Here is a 20,671-nt window from a genome sequence, read left to right as displayed (position 1 = left end):
TGCCCCTCCATTTTGGAAATTTTAGTTAATTCCAGGTTGACAAACAAGAATAGCTGTCATAACAGGCTGTGGTGGCGCATGCCTTTAATCCCAGTATTCGAGAGGCAGAGGCAGGTGGATCTCTGTGAGTTCGAGGCCAGCCTGGGCTACAGAGCAAGTTCCAGGAAGGGTGTCAAAGCTACACAGAGAAACCCTGTCTCCAAAAAAAAAAAAAAAAGAATAGCCGTCATAAGCTGTATATAGTCCAGACTTAACATTCCTTTAATCATTTTTATTAATTGAGTTAAATTTTATTTTTTACCTCCATTGAATAGAAAGTAATATCTCTCAGCACACAGGATAATGGAAGCAGCAGATGCTTTACTGCTTGCCATCTTTAGCTGTAGGCTAGTTATCAGCCTGTTCTTAAAGTTAACTTAGCATGGTCTGTGAGACGAAAATTTTAACCCTATTTCCTCAGCACTTTAGTTTACTTTGCTTTCTCTGCATTGTATTTTCAAATTACTTATGAATAAAATAATCAAAGATTCTTCAAAGCATTTTAAATTTAATTTTTAGCTCTTGTTAATGCTATTCAAAGTTGGAATGGAAAGCTTTGAAATGAAATATTGATGAGAATGGTATGGCCTATTTAAAATATAAAATGGTTAATTACATTATTAGCTATTTAATTGTCACCTTTTTTAATAAAATCCCTCTCACTGAGCTTAACTTGTTCTTATTTCTCATAGGGATTCTCATTTTAAAAAGTGAATATAAGCCGGGTGGTGGTGGCACACGCCTTTAATCCCAGCACTCGGGAGGCAGAGGCAGGCAGATCTTTGTGAGTTTGAGGCCAGCCTGGTCTACAGAGCAAGATCCAGGAAAGGCACAAAGCTACGAAGAAAAACCCTGTCTCAAAAAAACAAAAAACAAAACAAAAAGTGAATATAAAATAACACACTAAGCCACAGCCATCATACTGAGTAGCAAGTGCTATAATCAGTCATCCATGTTGCCTTGCTAAAATTAACTTTACAATTCAAGGGGATGTCTTAGTTAGGGTTTTATTGCTGTGAAGAGACACTGTGACCACTGCAACTTTTATAAAGGAGAACATTTCATTAGGGTGGCTTACAGTTTCAGAGGTTCAGTCCATTATCACCATGGCGAGACATGCCAGCATGCAGGCAGACGTGGTGCTAAAGCAAGAGCTGAGACTTCTGTGATCCATGAGGCCCAGCTTGAACATATATAACCTCAAAGCCAGCCACCACAGTGGACACACTTCCTCCAACAAGGCCACACCTAATAGTGCCACTCCCTATGGCCAAGCATTCAAACACATGAGTCTGTGAGGGCCATACCTATTCAGACCACCACAGGGGAAATAGCTTAATTGAGGCCATATGAAATGTGCATATTGTCGTGTCTGTGGTGTAGGGAGTGGAGGAATGCTGTCTGCTCTCTCCTCCCTAATTTATCTTCCTTCTCTGTTCCCTGAATTTTCTTGTTTTCTCCTTAATTATATTAATGTATCTTGTTGGTTCAAAGAATTAAATTCTCCCTCTCCCTCTCCCCCTCCCTCCTCTCCCTCCTCCTCCCCCTCCCCCTCCCTCCTCTTCCTCCCCCTTCCCCTCCCCCTCCCCCTCCTCCCCCTCCCTCCTCTCCCTCTCCCTCTCCCTCCCCCTCCCCCTCCCCCTCCCCCTCCCTCTCTCCCTCTCCCTCTCCCTTTTGAGACAAGGTTTCTCTGTGTAGCCCTGGCTGCCCTGGGAATCACTCTATAGACTAGGGTGACCTCGAACTCAGAGATTCACAGGCCTCTGCCTCCTGAGTGCTGGGATTAAAGGCATGCACTACCACTGCCTGGCAAGAATTAAAGACTTTACATTTTCAAAGGAAAAAAAAAAAAACAGACTAGCCAAATGGATTTCTTGTTTTTTAAAGACTTAATGTTGTTTTGGTTTCTTTTTTTTTTTTTTCCTTCGAGACAGGGTTTCTCTGTGTAGTTTTGGTGCCTGTTCTGGATCTCACTCTGTAGACCAGGCTGGCCTTGAACTCAGAGATCCACCTGGCTCTGCCTCCCAAGTGCTGGGATTAAAGGCATGCGCCACCACTGCCTGGCTTGTTTTAGTTTTTTATTGATTATATATTGTAAATTGTTTATCAAATTATATAAGGAAATGTATTTAAATATATAAGTTCTTTCTGGTTTCTATGAATACTTGTTGAAATATTTTAATGCCACTTAGTATACATACAATTGGAAGATCTTTCTCTGTCTGCTTGTATCATTTGACTCTAAAGATATGACAATTAACATTTTTTTAAGATTTATTTATTATGTATACAGCATGTATGACTACAGGCCAGAAGAGGGCACCAGATCCCATTACAGATGGTTGTGAGCCACCATGTGGTTGCTGGGAATTGAACTCAAGACCTCTGGAAGAGCAGTCAGTGCTTTTAACCTCTGAGCCATCTCTCCAGCCCCAATTAACATTTCTAAAAGCCCTCAAAATGATGTCTGTGATTTTCTAGTTGTTTTTTTTTTCCCAATCATGAGCTCAACACTTTAATAAATATACAAACTCATCTATTCATATAATGGGATAATATGAAATAACATGAATCAACTGTAAAAGTAAGCAGTGTTTCTGTATAGAAACCATATATTAAGAGCATCATTGGCCAGGAGTGGTGGCGCATGCCTTTAATCCTAGCACTTGGGAGGCAGAGGTAGGTGGATCTCTGAGTTCGAGGCCAGCCTGGTCTACAAAGTGAGTTCCAGGGCAGCTAGGCTACACAGAGAAACCCTGTCTGGGGATGGAGGGAATGGAGAAGAGCATCAGTATTTTAGAAGAAAAAGGCAACAGCATGTCTCTTCACTCTGGAAGCATTTTACAGTGAAATGAAATAACCAGCTTCACATAATTTTAAGAAGTAGACATTAAAAAGAATAGTCTGTTTTAAGCTAGGTGTAGTATTGCATACCTTTAATCCCAGCACTTGAGAGACAGAGGTAGGTGAGTTCAAAGCCAGCCTGGTCTACATAGTTCTAGGACAGCCAGTGGTACACAGAGAAATGCTTGTTGTTGTTTTTAACAAAATCTCAATCTTCCAATTTTACTAATAAAGACTCAGGAGCCAAATGCTGGGGTGAAAGCCTACTACTAGTCCAGAGAGGCAGAGGAAGCAACCAGCTGACCTTCTTCCTCTACTGATGTCCCAGAAAAAGCTTTCTCCTATGATTTTTCAAACAAAACTCCTCCAACTCAGTGTCTCTCCCTTCTACTTACTGTGCATCTCTCTATCCATCCTCCTGACTCCCTCTTACTCTTTATGGTTTTTTCCTGTCAACTGGTTGCTTGCTCTGCCTCTTGAACTATGGTTGAATTATTTAATCCTGTTTACAATATTCAAGCAGAAAGCTCTTGGATTAAAGATGTCTGCTGTGACTGGACACACCACAACTAGAAACATTTTTTTCCAGCAAATAACACAATCTCGGGATTACTGTATGATCAAATATCTTGTAACAGACCTTGTCTCAAAAAAGACAAAAATAAGCCAGGTGGTAGTGGTGCACACCTTTATTCCCAGTACTTGGGAGGCAGAGACAGGCAGATCTCTGAGTTTGAGGCTAGACTGGTCTACAGAGCAAGCCCCAGGACAGCCAGGGTTGCACAGAGAAACCCTGTCTCAAAAAACCAAAGTAAATAAATAATAAATAAAAATAAGGCAGTCTTTTTAAAAGAAACTTACATATGCACACTAGTGATGCTTCCTATCCTTTCCCCTGAAAACTGAAATAAAATAATGACCAAATCTAGCAAGAAAGTTTCTAAAGATAGTTATAAAAATGTCACTTACAAAATTATTATTTTAGGAAAGTATGATTTTACTTGTTGGGTGGCTAATGTAACTGCTTAGACTTATAATTAACCACCTACTCCCTTTCCTCATGATTCCAAAATGATAGATGTTAGTAGCCATTTGTTACATGTCTCTTAGGGAGTATGTGGGGAAGACGAGGGTGGGAGAGGGCAGCTCTTATCAGATACTCAGAAAATACCTTGTCTGGTTTCTGTCATAGTTTTATCAACCCAAGAATATCTTCTGGTGCTGGGGATACAGCCCGAGTTAGAACATGTACAAGTCCCTGGGTTCTGTTCCCAGCATGGTGGGTGTGAAAAAGTGAGTTTTTTGTCGGAGGAGGAGGAAGAAGGAGAAAAACAAAAGGAAAGAGAGGGGGAAAGAAAGAGAAGAGAAGGAAGAATATTTTCTGAAGCTGGCACAGCTGTTATCCTAGGACTTGGGAAGTGGAAGCATTAACCTTAGCTACATAACAAGCTAGGCCAGCCTGGTCTAGATGATACATTGTCTCAAAAAATGAGAGAAAGGGGGGCTGGAGAAATGACTCAGCAGTTAACAGCACTGGCTGATCTTCCGGAGGACCCAGATTTAAGTCCCTGCGCCCACATGGCAGCTCACAACTGTCTGTAACTTTAGTTCTAGGGGATCCAACACCCAACACCCTCACACAGACATACATGCAGACAAAACACCAATCTACATAAAATAAAAATAAATAAGTCTTTAAAAATAAATCTTAAAAAATGAAAAGAAAGGAAAGGAAAAAAAATACTAGTGGGAATCTGGAGAAAGAACCATCACATACTGTTGACGGGAATGTAAATCAATATAGCTAATATGAAAGTCACCATGGACATTACTAAAAAAATTAAAAGTAGAACCTACCATATGACCCAGCTATAACACTCCTGGCTATACACCCAAAGGAATCTAAGTTTGAACACCTCAGCGATCCCTGCGTATCCATGTTTACTGATGCACTATTCATAATAGCCAAGGTAGGGAATCAGTCTAGCTGTGTATCAACAGATATAAGAAGAAGAAAAATATGACTTGCATACACAATGGAACTTTATTCAGCCACAAAAGGGAGGTTACATCATTTGTTAGAAAATGGATGAATTAGAGATCATGTTAAAGAAATAAGCCTGCTCAGATAGACAAATATTGTGTGTGTGTTCTTTCTTAATGTGGAATCTAGATTTTTCAGTGCATATGCACATACACACACATATACATATACACACACATATATACATACATATACACACACATATATATGCATACACATACACACATATACAATGAAGGTAGAAGAGTGGCTGTGTAAGGAGAGGAAGGGCCTAATGGGAAGGTTGAGAGGGTAACTGAGAGGAAAACAAACTCTCATACACAATCTAGGTTTAATAATATGTGTACATATATATTTAAGGCATGAAAGTAAACTAGGCATAGTGGCACAAATCTGTAAGAGCACTTGGGAGGTGTAGGCAGGAGGATCAGAAGTTCAAAGTCATTTCAATTGCCTAGGTAGTTTGAGGCCAGCCTGGTCTATATAGTCAGACACCCAGGACTACATAGAGGAACTCTGTCTCAAAAAACCAAAGTAAATAAATAAAATTAAAAATGCGTTATTACCAGGGAATTGTGAACCCCTTTTGCAAGTCCTTAGTCTCATTGATAAAGTAAGACAACTCAGAAAGAAACTTAAAGACACTTAGAGTTTGAGAGGAAAAACTATTGTAGGCACAATGGAAACCTTATCAGTTGCTGGGAAGATCCATATAGATAAGAAAGTGTTGTGGTTTTTTGGTTTTTGGTTTTTTTCAAGACAGGATTTCTCTGTGTAGCTTTGGAGCTTGTCCTGGAACTTGCTCTGTAGACCAGGCTGGCCTCAGACTCACAGAGATCCACCTGCCTCTGTCTCCCAAGTGCTGGGACTAAAGGCGTTTGCCACCACCACTCAGCAACTGATGTGTTTTGCGTGACAAAACGGGCAGACTCAGCAATGGAATTCTTCTAGCACCTGCATGGGAGTCAGGGGCTTCAGAAAGATAGTAAGGATGCTCAGAGGTATGGCAACTTAGAATTTTGGCCTGTATCTGAAAAAGTAAATTAAAAAGAGAAGAAAGAAAAAAATTACACTTTCCTAGAAAGAACAAAGGCTTAGCATTGAGAATATATAAACAATTGCATTGTGGGAGGGCTTCTGGTGTATGTGAGTACCTATCTCATTAAAGGGATAGTTATTTCTCCCATCTTCTTAAATACATTTTAAGTGTAACAGACAGCTTTCCTGGGAGGCAGTTTCCTATCTAGGTTGATTGTATTAGTCAGGGTTCTCTAGAGGAGCAGAACTTATAAAATGGGGAGGGGGAATTTATTTATTTTTATATTATTTATTATGTACAATAAATATATATATATTATTATTTTGAGGGAGGGTTAGTAGAATGCCTTATAGGCTATTGTGCAGCTAGTCTACAATGGCTGTCTATCAACAGAAGGTCCAAGAATCCAGTAGTTGCTCAGTCTACAAGGCTGGATATCTCAGCTGGTCTTCAATATATGCTGGAATCCTGAAGAAGTAGGCTCTAATGCCAGTGAAGGAATGGACTTGCCAGCAAGAGTGAGATCAAGTAGGCAAAGAGAGCAAACTTCCTTCTCCCATGTCCTTTGTACAGGCTGCCAACCACAGGTATAACCCAGATTAAAGATGGACTTCCCATCTCAAAGATCCAGATAAGGGGGTCTGGAGAGATGGCTCAGAGGTGAAAAGCACTGGCTGCTCATCCAAAGGTCTTGAGTTCAATTCCCAGCAACCACATGATGGCTCACAACCATCTATAGTGAGATCTGGTGCCCTCTTCTGGCCTGCAGGAATATATGCAGACAGAATATTATATATATAATAAATAAATCTTTTTAAAAAATAAAATAAAATAAAGATCTAGATTAGCAGTGAGTCTTCCCACTAGAAAAGATTCAGTTAAGCAAAAAATCCCTCACAGGTGTGCCCAGCCATTTTAGCGTTTTAGTTGATTCTAGATCGAGTGAGGTTGACAACCAAGAATAGTCATCACAATGATCCACAGGCCAATTTGGATTAACTTACAGGAGTATATCTATCTTTGAGCAATTTCGAATACCATGTCTCTGCCTCAAGCCAGAGGTATAGAACTCAGAAAGTATTCTTGTGACCAAAAATCATGTAGAAAAAGATTTTTTTTTAATTTTATTTATTTGGTTGGTTGGTTTTTTTGTTTTGTTTCGTTTTGTTTTTCGAGACAGGGTTTCTCTATGTAACAGCTCTGGCTGTCCTGGAACTTGCTCTGTAGACCAGGCCAGCCTCAAACTCACAGAGATTGGCCTGTGTCTGCCTCCTGAGCTAGGATTAAAGGCATGTGCCACCACCGTCCAATCAAAAATCATGTAACAAGTAAATTAAAGAATATTAAAGAAAAATAAATCATCTATATAAAATAGCCATACTTTACCAGGAAGGAATAACTTTACCTTAGAGAGTTTCAGAAAAGTCTTGCTACCTCCACCTTTCTCCCTTTCATATATTTAAATCTTTTTTTTATTTTAACTTTTAATGATTCTTTGGATTTCACATCATGCATTCACTCATCTCCCTGTTCCCTTGGATCCACCCTCTGCCCTTGCAACTCCCCCCCCAAAAAAAAAACAAATTTAAAAGAAAAACCAAAACAGAAACAAAAACAAACAAAGAGAAAGAAAAGACTCTTGTACTGAAGCTGTAGTGTGGCCCATTGAGTCACAGTCTACCCTTTAGTCCATTTATCTTTACTTGCAAGTGTTCATTGCCACAGTCACTGGTCTGGCTCAAGGCCTCAGGTGTCTTCTATGCCACTGATAGTGGGCTCTCACTGGGGCTCCTCTTGGATATCAGTTGTTGGCCTGTGTCATGCTCCTGCTGTTCTGGATCTTGAGATTGGAATATGGGAAGTACCATCCAGACCTAGTTATGGAAGGAAGATCTATTTCAATGACCTCCATGCCTGATAACATCTTATTAGCTACCGAACAACGTGAAGGAGGGGCAATATTTAGGTGACAAAGAGGGAAATGGAGATAGAGATGGGGAAAGTTGATGTGGGATGTTCTTCTGTACGCTGTGAATATGTTTTACTTTTATTGGTTGATGAATAAAGCTACTTTGGCCTATGGCAGGGCAGAATATAGCCAGGTGGGAAATCCAAGCAGAGATATAGGGAGAAGGGTGGAGTCAGGGCAGATGCCATCCAGCTGCCCAAGGAGCAAGATGCCAGCAGACTGGTAATGCCATAGCCACGTGGCGAAATATAGATTAATAGAAACGGGTTAATTTAAGTTGTAAGAGCTAATTAGTAATAAACCTGAGCCATCGGCCAAACGTTTATAATTAATATAAGCCTGTGAGTGATTGTTTTATAAGTGGCTACAGGACCAGGCAATACGCAGAAAAGCCCCCGGCTACAGAAAGTAATGAAGATAATTCAATAAAATGAAAGGCAAACATGATCAAAGTATAAATGTATGAAAATATCATAATGAAACAAGTTATCTTATATACTAGAAAAAATTTAATGAATAAAAGATTCTGAACCTCATATTCTGGCTTATGCAGCTCAGTGTAGTGGGCATGGGATTAGAGTGAGGAAGATCCTTGTTACAATCCTTGGCATTTCACTCATACATACAATTCTGAGCCTTGAGAAGGTTATCATAAAAGATAGAGGGCAGGAGAACACTTGCTTAGCATGCCCAAGGCCCCAGTCTCAATTCCCAACACTACACATACCTGCCAAAAAATGCAGTGCAAAGAATAATAATGGTGGTGCGTGCCTGAAATCCTAGGGCACAAGAGGTGGAAGCTGACAGGACTGGAGACCAGGGTCATGTTCATCTTATCTGTAGAGCAAATTCAAGACTAGCCTGGGATCCTCTATTTTAAAATGGTTTAAACATGGTATAATTTGTTTCTGTTTATAATAGAAATTTTAGAACTTTAAATTCTTTTACTTTAAGTTGTCACCATAAAAACATTGTTTTCACCTTAAAGGGAATAAGAGATGGTTTATTCTGTAGCCAAATATGAGTGACCTTTACCTGAGAGCACTGATTTAAATGACCCCAAATAACCATGTTCTAATGTGATAACAGTTTCATGAATTTTTCAAATGCATTGGTGGAAAAATTAAGTAAGCAGGTTACAGCAAAACAGGGAAATCTCTGCTATAGGCCTCAAATATTATTTGATGACATTCTTTGTAACGAGTATTTTTTGTACCACCAGCTCCCCAATAATGACATGGAGACTTATTAATTATGAATGCTCAGCCTTAGCTTAAGGCTTGTTCCAAACAAGAACTACATTCTGCCACGTGTCTCAGTTAACTCTGTTCTGTCCGTATGTTTGACTTCTTCAGAGTCTATGGTGAAATCCATATGCCTTTTCTTCTTTTCTTCCTTTCTCCCCGGAAATCCAGCCTATCCTCTCCTGCCCAGGTACTGACTATTCAGCTCATTATTAAACCAATCAGAAGGTGCCTTGGCAAAGACATATCTTCACAATGTACAAATATTCTGCAACAATTCTTAGCCTTTAGGATGGTCATTGTTAAATTCCTAACTTATAAAGATGTTAGGCCAATCACAGGTAGGTAATAATGCAATTTTAGTAGGCTAAAAATAGCCCAAGATAATTTGGCTCTGGATCTACAATATTGGAGCCCTCTGAAGTCATTTAAGTTGTAATCAGTCAGCCTTTTACAATTCACAAAACCTTTTTGTTTTTCTTTTTTCCATTTTAGGCCAATCTGTGCTTTGTGGACATTGACAACCATTTTATTGAATTGCCCGAAGAATTCCCACAGTTCCCCAATAAAGTGGATCTTATCCAAGAGCTGTCTGAAGTTCTTCTCCAGTTTGGGATTCCTCCTGAGGGGAGCCTACATTGTAGTGAGAGTGCCACCAAACTGAAGAATATGGTTCTGAAAGATTTGGTTAATGACAAAAAGAACGGCAATGTCCCCACCAATAACATTAGCATGTATGAGTTAATGAAGGGCAACGAAACCATAGCCCGCCTCCAGGCTCTTGCTGATAGGACTGGTGTGACTGTGGAAAAAATGGACCTCACGGCTTCTCTGAGTGAAAAAGAAAAGGATTTAAAATTACAGTGTGAAGAGGCAGAATTGAGGGACTACCAGCTCAACGTACAACTACGAGAGGTCTTTGCCAGCCGCTTTATACAGATGTTTGCAGATTATGAAGCATTTGTAATTCAGACTGCCCAGGACATGGAGTCCTGGCTGACCAACCGGGAACAGATGCAGAACTTTGACAAAGTAAAAAGAACCATAGTTTTCCTCTTTATGATTATTAACAGCCTATATTACTAGTCTTTTTAACCTTTTAAGCACAGGTTTTTCCATCCCATTAAGTATTTTATGCTAGATAAAATAGTTTTACAAGAAAGTAAATCCTTGGGAGGTAGAAGCAGGAGGGTCAGGAATGCAAGAGTATCCTCTACTACATAGTAAGTTTGAGACCAGCCTGGGAAACCTGAGACCAGTCTCAAAAACAAAAGAACAAATAGATGGCTCATAAAACTGGTCTTTGAATTGTGTATTAAATTGCTATAATATCTTATATATATATATATATATATATATGAACTTGATTCTTACTAGTCTTCTCCTGTAAGTTTTATTTACAGTTGTTTTATGACAAAGTCTAGAAAAATTAAGCCTGTTCCTTTTTTTTTTTTTTTTTTGGTTTTTCATGACAGGTTTTCTCTGTGTAGTTTTGGTGCCTGTCCTGGATCTCACTGTGTAGACCAGGCTGGCCTGGAACTCACAGAGATCCCCCTGCCTCTGCCTCCCAAGTGCTGGGATTAAAGGCATGCACCACCACCACCCGGCTGCCTGTTCCTTTTCTAAGGAATTCTCACTGATAGTTTATTCTTCATCCAATGATATAATACCCAGTTTGTTCATGTAAAGGTAATAGTTCAGTTTCATAAACCTAATTTTCTATCTTTTGTATCTTAAAAGAGAGCAAGTGGCCGGGCGGTGGTGGCGCACGCCTTTAATCCCAGCACTTAGGAGGCAGAGGCAGGCAGATCTTTGTGAGTTCGAGGCCAGCCTGGTCTACAGAGCGAGACCCAGGAAAGGTGCAAAGCTACACAGAGAAACCCTGTCTTGAAAAATCAAAAAAAAAAAAAAAAAAAAAAAAAAAAAGGATTGGGGATTTAGCTCAGTGGTAGAGTGCTTGTGTAGTAAGTGCAAGGCCCTGGGTTCAGTCCTCAGCTCTGGAAAAAAAAGAAAAAAGAGAGCAAGTGAGTAAATTTGGTTATATGACTTTTAGTCTAAGATTATGTTCCAAAGTTTTTAGAAAAAGAGACTAGAAAATGTAGCAGCTTATTACTATCCTCTGAAGCTTCTTTCTAAGATTTACTGTATTCTGTCCAGTGTTCTTCATGCACCCCCAGATTTCTCCAACAGACAAAAACACTAGAGATGTATATGAAGTCCTTTAGGTCACCGGGATGCAGTTCAGTCCTCTGCCTCTGTTACTGAACAAGCATAATTCTGCTGTTAGGATGTGTCATGAAAGACCTCCCAAAGGAGCTATCACACTCCAAGATGCTGAGTGTTTAATTGTGGAGCATCTGACAGATAGGTATTTATGTTTGTGTAGTATCAAAGATTATTTTCTGACTTGGTCATATTTTTTCTTATGGGGAATAATATACTATGTGCATCAGAATTTGCTGGTGTACTTTATGCCTGATTAAACTTCTTTAATATTAAGAAACCACTTTTCAAATATATTTCTTCTCTAGGACCTGTTCTCATTTTTGCTTAGTTTTTATTATACTTTTTCTCCAGTTTAAGAACTAATCTTATACATTCATGATCTATCTTTGAGGCAATTCAAATTCTGATTTAAGTTCATATCCTAGTACCTTGTTCTTTTTTTACTCTTATGTAGTTTCATACTAGAAGTATAATTCTTTCTGTATAACCCCTAAGAAAATGAAAATTTCATGTTGGATTCCAGAAGATTAGAGTCATCTTATTTTTCACCGAGGAAATATGCAGGGCATAGTAGTCTTGAACGCCAAGTTCTGGTTGATTTTAAATCTTAGAGAACACAAGAATCTGAACATGAAAAGCCAGATGTTTGGCCCATTTTCAAAAGGGGGGCTATATCTGTCCTATAAAAAGTAACTTTGATGTTTATCTATGAAATAACATTAAGGAGATGAACTGATTTCTAGAGACTACTATGAGTCCATCTGGATATTTGTACTTATATAAGTACAAATCTATGGAAGCACTTAAATTAAAATGTGGATTATATAAAGAAGCTTTTATTAAAAATCCCCTGAAGTAATAAAATAGAAAAATTAAATATGCTTGGAAGAAACCTGATAAATACTAAAAATAGTAACTTTATGTTGGAACTATCCTTCCATCTTTCTCCTTTTGGCTCTGACACACTGCATCTAACTTTGAAGAGTTTAAAAAAAAATGAAAAACAAAACCAACCCAGTAACTGGAATAGGAATTCACTTACAAGTTTCAGCTCATCTTAACCAAGATTAGAATTCCTGCATACATCATACATGAACCTTAAGAGAACACAAAAATATGAACACATAGGTTAGAAGCCAGTTATAATTTACTGCATCAAACAATCAAGTAAGAGGGAAGAATGGCTTGTACATTTTTGAAGATCCACTTCTATGATTTTTTTTTAGGCAATGTTTTCTCTCCCTTTTTAAGTCTCAGACAATTGTGTCAACATAAGTATGGAAGGAGTTTAATCTTGAGTTAACAAGAAGAGTGAACCTAGAAAAACATCTGCCTGAAGACCAAAAGAATTTCACCCATAGGCACTATATACACACATAGTCAGTTACTCGTCTTGTGGCTTTTTGGTTAGAGGTTCATTTCCTAGGCTAGGAACAGAGAACTGGAGAGATTACCCACTGGGAAGAAGAATCAAAATGTAATGGTAAGTGAAGTGAATGGTTGATAATCCATTGTATAACAACTTATCAACCATCATTCATAAATGATGTCCTCTCTTCTGCATAATGGTCATCAGGATACTAATATAAATCAGTTTTCAAAGGTAAGATCAATGCTAAAGTCCCAAGTGACCTAAAAATCTATAAATTTAGAGAAAAGGAAAATCAGATTTACAAGACTTTAAATGTCAAGTGTCAGTTTTATGTGTTATAAGTTTGAAAAGTAATATCCTTAACAACAGACTGTTCATGTTCATCTTATAGAATATTAAGATGACCTCATTAAAGCAAGACTTTGCTAATTATCTCATTACAGGCTTCTTTCCTCTCCGACCAGCCTGAGCCTTACCTGCCATTTCTTTCACGCTTCATTGAAACACAGATGTTTGCCACCTTTATTGATAACAAAATCATGTCTCAATGGGAAGAGAAAGACCCTCTGCTTCGGGTCTTTGATTCTCGGATTGAAAAGATAAGATTGTATAATGTAAGGGCACCTACACCCACCCTGCGGACATCTATATATCAGAAATGCAGCAGTTTAAAAGAAGCAGGTATATTTACCATGCCTTTAAAAAAAATCCATGATCATTTCTTTTTATGGACTGTTGACTTATACAACACAAAGTTAATTTTCTTTCTTTTTTTTCCTCTTTTCTTTTCCTCCCTCCCTCCCTCCCTCCCTTCCTCCCTCTCTTTTTTGTTTTGTTTTGTTTTGTTTTGTTTTGTTTTGAGACAGGGTTTCTCTGTGTAGCCCTGGCTGTCCTAGAACTCGCTCTGTAGATCAAGCTAGCCTCAAACTCAGAGATCTGCCTGTCTCTGCCTCCCAAGTGCTGGGATAAAAGGCTTGCGCCACCACTGCCCGGCTAAAGTTAATTTTCATTTTGGGACATCGTGACTAATCCTGGTATTATCAAGAAGTATTTTTATACTTTTCTTCAGATTTCTGTGAATCCCTATTTCTATAGACATTCAAAATATGCAGATTTTTGTTATTTTCTTGTGTTAGGAAAAAGTATTAATTTCTGTCTTGCTGTTGATGCTGGCTCTTTACCTGTCACCTCATGTCTCTAGGTGTTAACTTAATGTAGTTAACCTAAAACTGGGCATAGTGGTGCATGCTTGAATCCTAGCACTCGGAAGCCAAGATAGAAGGACCAGGAGTTTAAGGCCAGCCTGGGTAATGTAGCAAGATTTTGTCTAAAATAAAAACAAAACCAAAAGGAAATCTGAGACACTGTCTAGTTTACGTAACTAAAACAGTACATATTTGCTTTGTGGTATAGTTATATAGTTCCATGTCTTGAAATTAAATCTCTGGATTTTTCCATTCAAATTAAAGGCTCCCCCAGCCCTAACACCAGTTTCCTTTAAAGAATGGTGAATTTTCCTGGTCTGAGTGGTCATGAGATACATTCTGTTAAATAAATAATCCTACTAATAGTCAACATTTGAGTCTTTCCTATGTTCCAGTCACTGTGCCAGTGTTTGTCTTCATATGCCTTTTTACATGTAATCTTAATGACAGGTGTGTGCACAGCTGATTTCTGTTATTGCTTTATCACTGTCATTCTGTGGTGAGGAGGAAACTGAGAGGGTAAAGAATTTGGTTGTGGTTCTATAACTAGTTCTTGATGGAGCCATGAGTTTGATCCAGATCTGACTGATTTCTAGTACCTAAAGCTTTATTCTTTTATTAGTTGTTTTATTCATTAACAAATATGTAAAATGTACCAATTCATGTAGTTTTACACATTTATGCCTAGTTCCCAACCCATTCTTTGCTGAATAGAAATATATATCCTTTTATTTCTTTCCATTCAATAAAAAAAATGACACTTTTGCTGGACGGTGGTAGCATACACCTTTAATCCCCACTCTTGGGACAGAGGCAGGCAGATCTCTGTGAGTTCAAGGATAGCCTATCTGCATAGCTAGTTCCAGGACAGCCAGGGCTACATAAAGAAACCTGTCTCAGAAAAAAAAGAAAGTGACGCTTTTTATTTGAGACTAAGTTTTGTACTGGATAAAAGGACACAGTGGCCTTGCAGCTTTTTTGCTGCGCTTCTGTTGCGTGCTTACCTTCCTTTCCATCTTCATTTAAGTAGCTCAGTCACGGGAGGAATAAAGTTGTATTAGCATTTTTAATGAAAGAAGTATTAAATGATAACTTGTATGCAGTCTTCAAAGCATCCCTGTTGTATTCCTATGTATAACGGCAATTCATTGAAATCCCTTCAGGAAGTGGCAAGAATCTGTGTGTTTCTAGAAACTAAGGAGATAGAATAAACAAAGTTGTTTGTTCAGAGAATTGTGACTTCCAGTGCTTTTAATAGTTATGTGAATACCTCATTGGGAAAGTTCCATTCCTCTCTTTCTGACAGAATTTTTAAAATGGAATGAAGTACCAATTCCTTAGCTTAACCTGCATCTGGGAAATCTTACCAATTAAAATGGATTTTCTCTTTGTCCCTTGGAGCCTGATAATCCCACTCTCATCTCAGAAATTGTGTGAAGCACTTTTGAAAATATACCATTATAGACATAGCATGCATGAAAATAAGATGAGGTTAGGGCCATAGTTCCCCAGGAATTTAAAGACTTGAAAAAGTAAAAGGAGACTGCTGTCTACGGCTCCCCCATCTGTCATAGATTAGTTTGGTGCGCACGGCACATGCATGCATGCATACATGCATGCGTACTTTTTATACTTCTTTGTTTTGAGACAGTCTCAATAAATTGCATAGGAAAGCCTTGAACCCACAATTCTCCTCCCTTGGCTTCCTGACTAGCTGGAATTACAGGCCTGTACCACCAGGCCTGGCTCCATTATTTCTTTCGTTGGTAAAATTGTATACCCCGCCGGGCGGTGGTGGCACACACCTTTAATCCCAGCACTTGGGAGGCAGAGCCAGGCGGATTTCTGTGAGTTCGAGGCCAGCCTGGGCTACCAAGTGAGTTCCAGGAAAAAGGCGCAAAGCTACACAGAGAAACCTTGTCTCGAAAAACCAAAAAAAAAAAAAAAAAAAAAAAAAATTGTATCCCCCACTTCCCCCCAAAAAAAAGAAAAAAGAAAAGGACATAGAGATGGGTGTTGTTTCTGGTACTGGTGTTTTTGTGTTTGTGTTTCTGCTGCTGTTTTTCCTCTAACCAAAAAGAGTTTTGGTTTGCAGGTGAACCCAAGAGGCGCAGACCACCTGCTGCTGGTACTGTGCCTCCAGAGTCTTGTGATTTCTGTGTAGAAAACAAGAAAGGGATAGTAACATGATTTTCTTTTTCTTCACCAGTCACCACAAATCAATAATGACACAAACCCTTGAAAGTCTTAACAGTAGACCAAACCTCTGACCTCACAAAGCAGGCATTTGATAATTTCTGAATACTCCCTAGAAATATGATTATTAAAAAGTTACATTGTTTTATGCTCCTTGTGGATATATATATGTAATAGTTCCAATATTTACTTAAAATTAATCTTTCTTTCTTTCTTTTTTTTTTTAATTTTTTTATTTTTCGAGACAGGGTTTCTCTGTAGCTTTGCGCCTTTCCTGGAACTTGCTCTGTAGACCAGGATGGCCTCGAACTCAGAGATCCGCCTGCCTCTGCCTCTGCCTCCCAAGTGCTGGGATTAAAGGCGTGCGCCACCACCACCTGGCAAAATTAATCTTTCTATACTCATGTTTCTGATACCAAAGACCTTTGTAAACTTTGTTTCAGAGTGGCAGGATGAATTGAGTTTTCTCTAGGTACATGAATGTATGATATAGCATTTTTTTAGGAATGAAATGCCTCTAATTTATTATAAATTTAATTTATAGCCCAGTCAATTGAACAAAGACTGATGAAAATGGATCATACTGCAATTCACCCACATCTACTTGATATGAAAATCGGCCAAGGAAAATATGAGCAAGGGTTCTTTCCAAAGTTACAGTCCGATGTCTTGGCAGCAGGACCAGCCAATAACAAGTAAGCGTGTGTTTTACCTGAGTGACTAGTTGAATGAAAGAAGGTAAATGTCCTACAGTGTTAACTAGACAGTATGTGAACATTAAGTATCTATTTACATCTTTAAATTTAATTGATCCTTTGTATGCACTTGACTTTTAATTCTGTTAGGTTAAAAAAAAAAAAGACTCTAAAGACCAGAGGGTTTTTTTCCCACAGAACTATAAATAGACACATTTCTTTATTATTTTCTTTTCAATTTGCGTTTTTGTTATTGTTGTTGGCAGGGTCTCAATAATTAAAACAGATTGAGCTAGAGTTCAGTATGTAATCCAACACTGGCCTCAAATACATGATCTTCCTCAGCATCCTCTCCTTTTTGTTTGCTTTTTATTCTGCCTCCCACCATCCCACCCCAGTGCTATGGACTGAACCCAGGACTTGGTGCTTATAGATAAGTGGTCTACCACTGTGCTAAGCCCCTAACCCTACAGTCTTTTTTTTTTTCCTTGAAGTACTAGAGATCAAATCCAAGTCCACATTTAAATGATTATATTAAAACACTATCTTAATACTAATCAGGGAAGGTGACTTTTGCCAGTAACCTTGACACTTGAAAGGGGGACCTAGGAAAATTTTGAATTTAAGGATGGCCTGAACAACATAGCAAGTTTGAAGATAATGTAGTCTAGATAGTGACCCCATGTCATAAAGCAAAACAGATAAACACAGAACTTAAAACTTTGCTTAAAATGTTGGTGATTATGGGGTTCAATGTATTCACTTTTTTAAAAGATTTATGTGTATAATTATTTTGCTTACATGTATGTTATGTGCATACTTGGTACCAGTGGTAGTCATAAGAGGGCATTAGATCCCGTAGAAATGGAGTTAACAGATGGTTCTGAGCTACTATATGAATGCTAAGAACCAAATCACTCAAGCCAGGCCCCAGTATCACTCTCTCTCCCTGCTGCCTTCCAATTCAGATGTAGAACTCTTGGCTCCTTCTCCAGCACTGTCTGCCTACCTGTTGCCATGCTTCCCACCGTGATCATAATGCACTATGGTAGTTTGAGTAGGTATGACCCCCATAAAACTTGTGTTTGAATGCTTGGCCCATAGGGAGTGGCAATGTTAGGTATGGCCTTGTTGGAGGAAGTATATCACTATGGGGGCGGGCTTTGAGGTCTCATATGCTCATAGGCAGGGAAGCTTCTTTTGCAATGGTATCAATGATTGCAGACTCATAACTGGGATTGAGAGACATTGAAGGCTTCTGTGACAACTTCACACACACACACACACACACACACACACACCTGAAAAAGAAACAGTCCCGACAGGAAGCTATTGAAGATAGTTCTTACAAATTGTGATAAAGATGCTGAAGTGTAACACTTCATAGTTGATGGCTTATGGTGGAGGGGTGGGGAAGGACTCAGTTTTCTTTAAGGGGCTGGCCACTGGGAGTTTGACTAGGCTCCAATAAGTATGGGCCACACACATTGGACTTGGTGTTTCTGGTTTTTGGGGAGGGCAGCAGCTCAGATCATGAGTATCAACATGATTTCTGGCAGCAGCACAGATCGTGGACGTCAGCACTGCCTCCAGTGGCTGGATGGATCATGGAAGTCTTTCAAGGAGACAGTCCAGGAAATGAACCATTCTTCATTTTGGATATCTTGTTGCTCAGAGTCAGGGTCATAGTGCAGTTGGGCAGCATGACTGGGAGCAAGACCTGTGCTCGCTCCAGTCTTCTGTATACCACCCTGCCCTTGGTGACAGCTACCCCACTGGTACCCTGGGCACGATTGTTGTATTTGCAGCCTGTAAGTACCATGGCCCCGTGCTCTCGCCCTACAGGAAGGTGAGCAGCCATTCCATGCCCCAGACGGCACCAGCCTAGCAGATAGCAATGAGGCAAGGTGGGCAGGTGGTGGCCTGAGCCTCACAGAGGCCCAAACACCAGCCCTACTTTGCAACAACATGCTCCTTTGTCAGCTGTGGGGCCACACTCTCAAACCTGCTGCTGCCAGAGCATCTCTAATTCTACTTTTCTCCATCATCTTTCTATCTCTATTGCACATTCCTTTATTAAAGTGACATTTCAATCTGCTATGTGTCATACAGTATGTTACTTTGCTCAAACAGCTTTACATGCAGATACTTAATGTAGTGAATCATTGAACTGGTTCAAGGTTTATGAAGCACCATAAATACTGGAATATTAGTGAGACTCATCTTGGATATCCTGTTGTTTCTAAGAGTGAGGGAGATTGTGCAGCTGGACAGTGCATCTGGGGCAGGGGGCAGGACCCACACAAGCTCCAGGTCACTGCACACCACCCGCCCCAGAAGCCTACTGGCAGCACTGTGACCCCACACTCTCCTCCCCGAGTAATTTTCTTAATGCTCATTTCCCTTGTTTTGGAAAGAAAATTAAATAGGATATTTTTTTTGCTCCACCGAGCATATTTATATTTTTTTCATAGTCTTAGTGTTTATTTGCACCACCCTGCCTGTTAACCCTAATTTGTTTTGGGAAGAGGATTTCAGATTTTTTGTTGGTTGATTGGTTAGTTTAGTTTGGGGTTTATGGAGACCAAGTCTTACCAAGTAGCTTAGGGTGGCCTACAATGCACTGTCCCTTGTCTCCATCTTCCAGAAGGTGGATTGCAGACATGTGCCTCCATGCTCAGATTAAACCTGATTTTTTCAGTCCCTGTGAAATTTGTATTAACTATTTTTGACAGTACTGTTTTTCCTTTTTAAACTACATTTATTGGGGGGAATATACACATACCATGGTGTACATGCAGAGACCAGAGGACAACATTTGGGAGTTAGCCTTCTCACTTCATCAGGTCATCAGGCTTGGAGGCAAGTTCCTTCTCCCACAGGACCATTTTCAAGACCTCTGTGCTAAAGATCTACACTTGGGTCTTTATACATTCTCTCTGTTAAGTTCTATTTATTGTGAGCTATTTATGCCATGTAGTTTTTATAAGAATAAGCTGTAGAAATTACATTTTGTCTTGTGTTTCCATCAGTTGAGTGGTAGCACTTCAGGGTGAATTGAAAAGTCTTTGTTGAGAATAAGACAGTTGATAAAGGGTATATGGAGATATTCATGTCATAAAGGAAGGCAGGTCTTGGTATGGCATGAGACCAAGGAATCAAGGACAGTATTCCCAGGATTTGGGATCTGTTGAGCAAGGTTGGAAGGGAGAGAATCATTATAGAGGAAAGGACATTGTTTTTGGAGTACTTTGTATGATTTTCCTTGGCCCTTAGGCCAGAACTGAAGGGAAAACAGCAGAAGAGGTAGTGTGGAAGAGCTAATGTACCAGGAGGTGGGCATTAGCACATTAGATGGAAATGTTTCAGAGTTCTGAGGTCGGGACTAGACAGATGGCTCAGCCATTAAGAGCACTGGCTGCTCTTCCACAGGACTCAGATTTAATTCCCAGCATCCACATGGCAGCTCACAGCTGTCTGTAACTCCGTTTCCAGAGGATCTAATACCCTCACACAGACATACATGCAGGCAAAACACAGATACACATGAAATAAATTTTTTTAAGTTTTTCATAAAACATCTTATAATATAGGCCACCATTTCATAGAAATACTATCATACAATTTTAGAGTCCAGAGTAATCATATCCTAGCTCACTGACACAAAAGAGCCTTAAGTTTAGAAAGATATCCCTTTAAAAAGTTGACAGTCAAGCCTGGAGAGATGGTTTAGTGTTCAAGAGCATATATTGCTCTTGCAGAGGACCCAGTTTGGCTCATAACCACCTGTAACTCCAG

General features: G+C 39.4%; 1 protein-coding gene across 3 annotated transcripts in view; it reads left to right on the top strand.

Annotated features, from left to right (window-relative positions):
- Nucleotides 1-20,671, top strand: part of Dennd5b (DENN domain containing 5B) — a 135,731-nt gene that overhangs the window by 68,445 nt on the left and 46,615 nt on the right. For all 3 annotated transcript variants that reach the window (XM_059256423.1, XM_059256422.1, XM_059256421.1), the window contains 3 exons: nt 9,675-10,211; nt 13,221-13,458; nt 16,723-16,873. In XM_059256423.1, the coding sequence (XP_059112406.1) occupies nt 9,675-10,211; nt 13,221-13,458; nt 16,723-16,873 (926 nt within the window). The remainder of the gene's footprint in view (nt 1-9,674; nt 10,212-13,220; nt 13,459-16,722; nt 16,874-20,671) is intronic.

This window comes from Peromyscus eremicus, chromosome 3 (assembly GCF_949786415.1).
Source record: "Peromyscus eremicus chromosome 3, PerEre_H2_v1, whole genome shotgun sequence".
Taxonomy (NCBI): domain Eukaryota; kingdom Metazoa; phylum Chordata; class Mammalia; order Rodentia; family Cricetidae; genus Peromyscus; species Peromyscus eremicus.
This window is presented reverse-complemented; position numbering and strand designations above follow the sequence as displayed.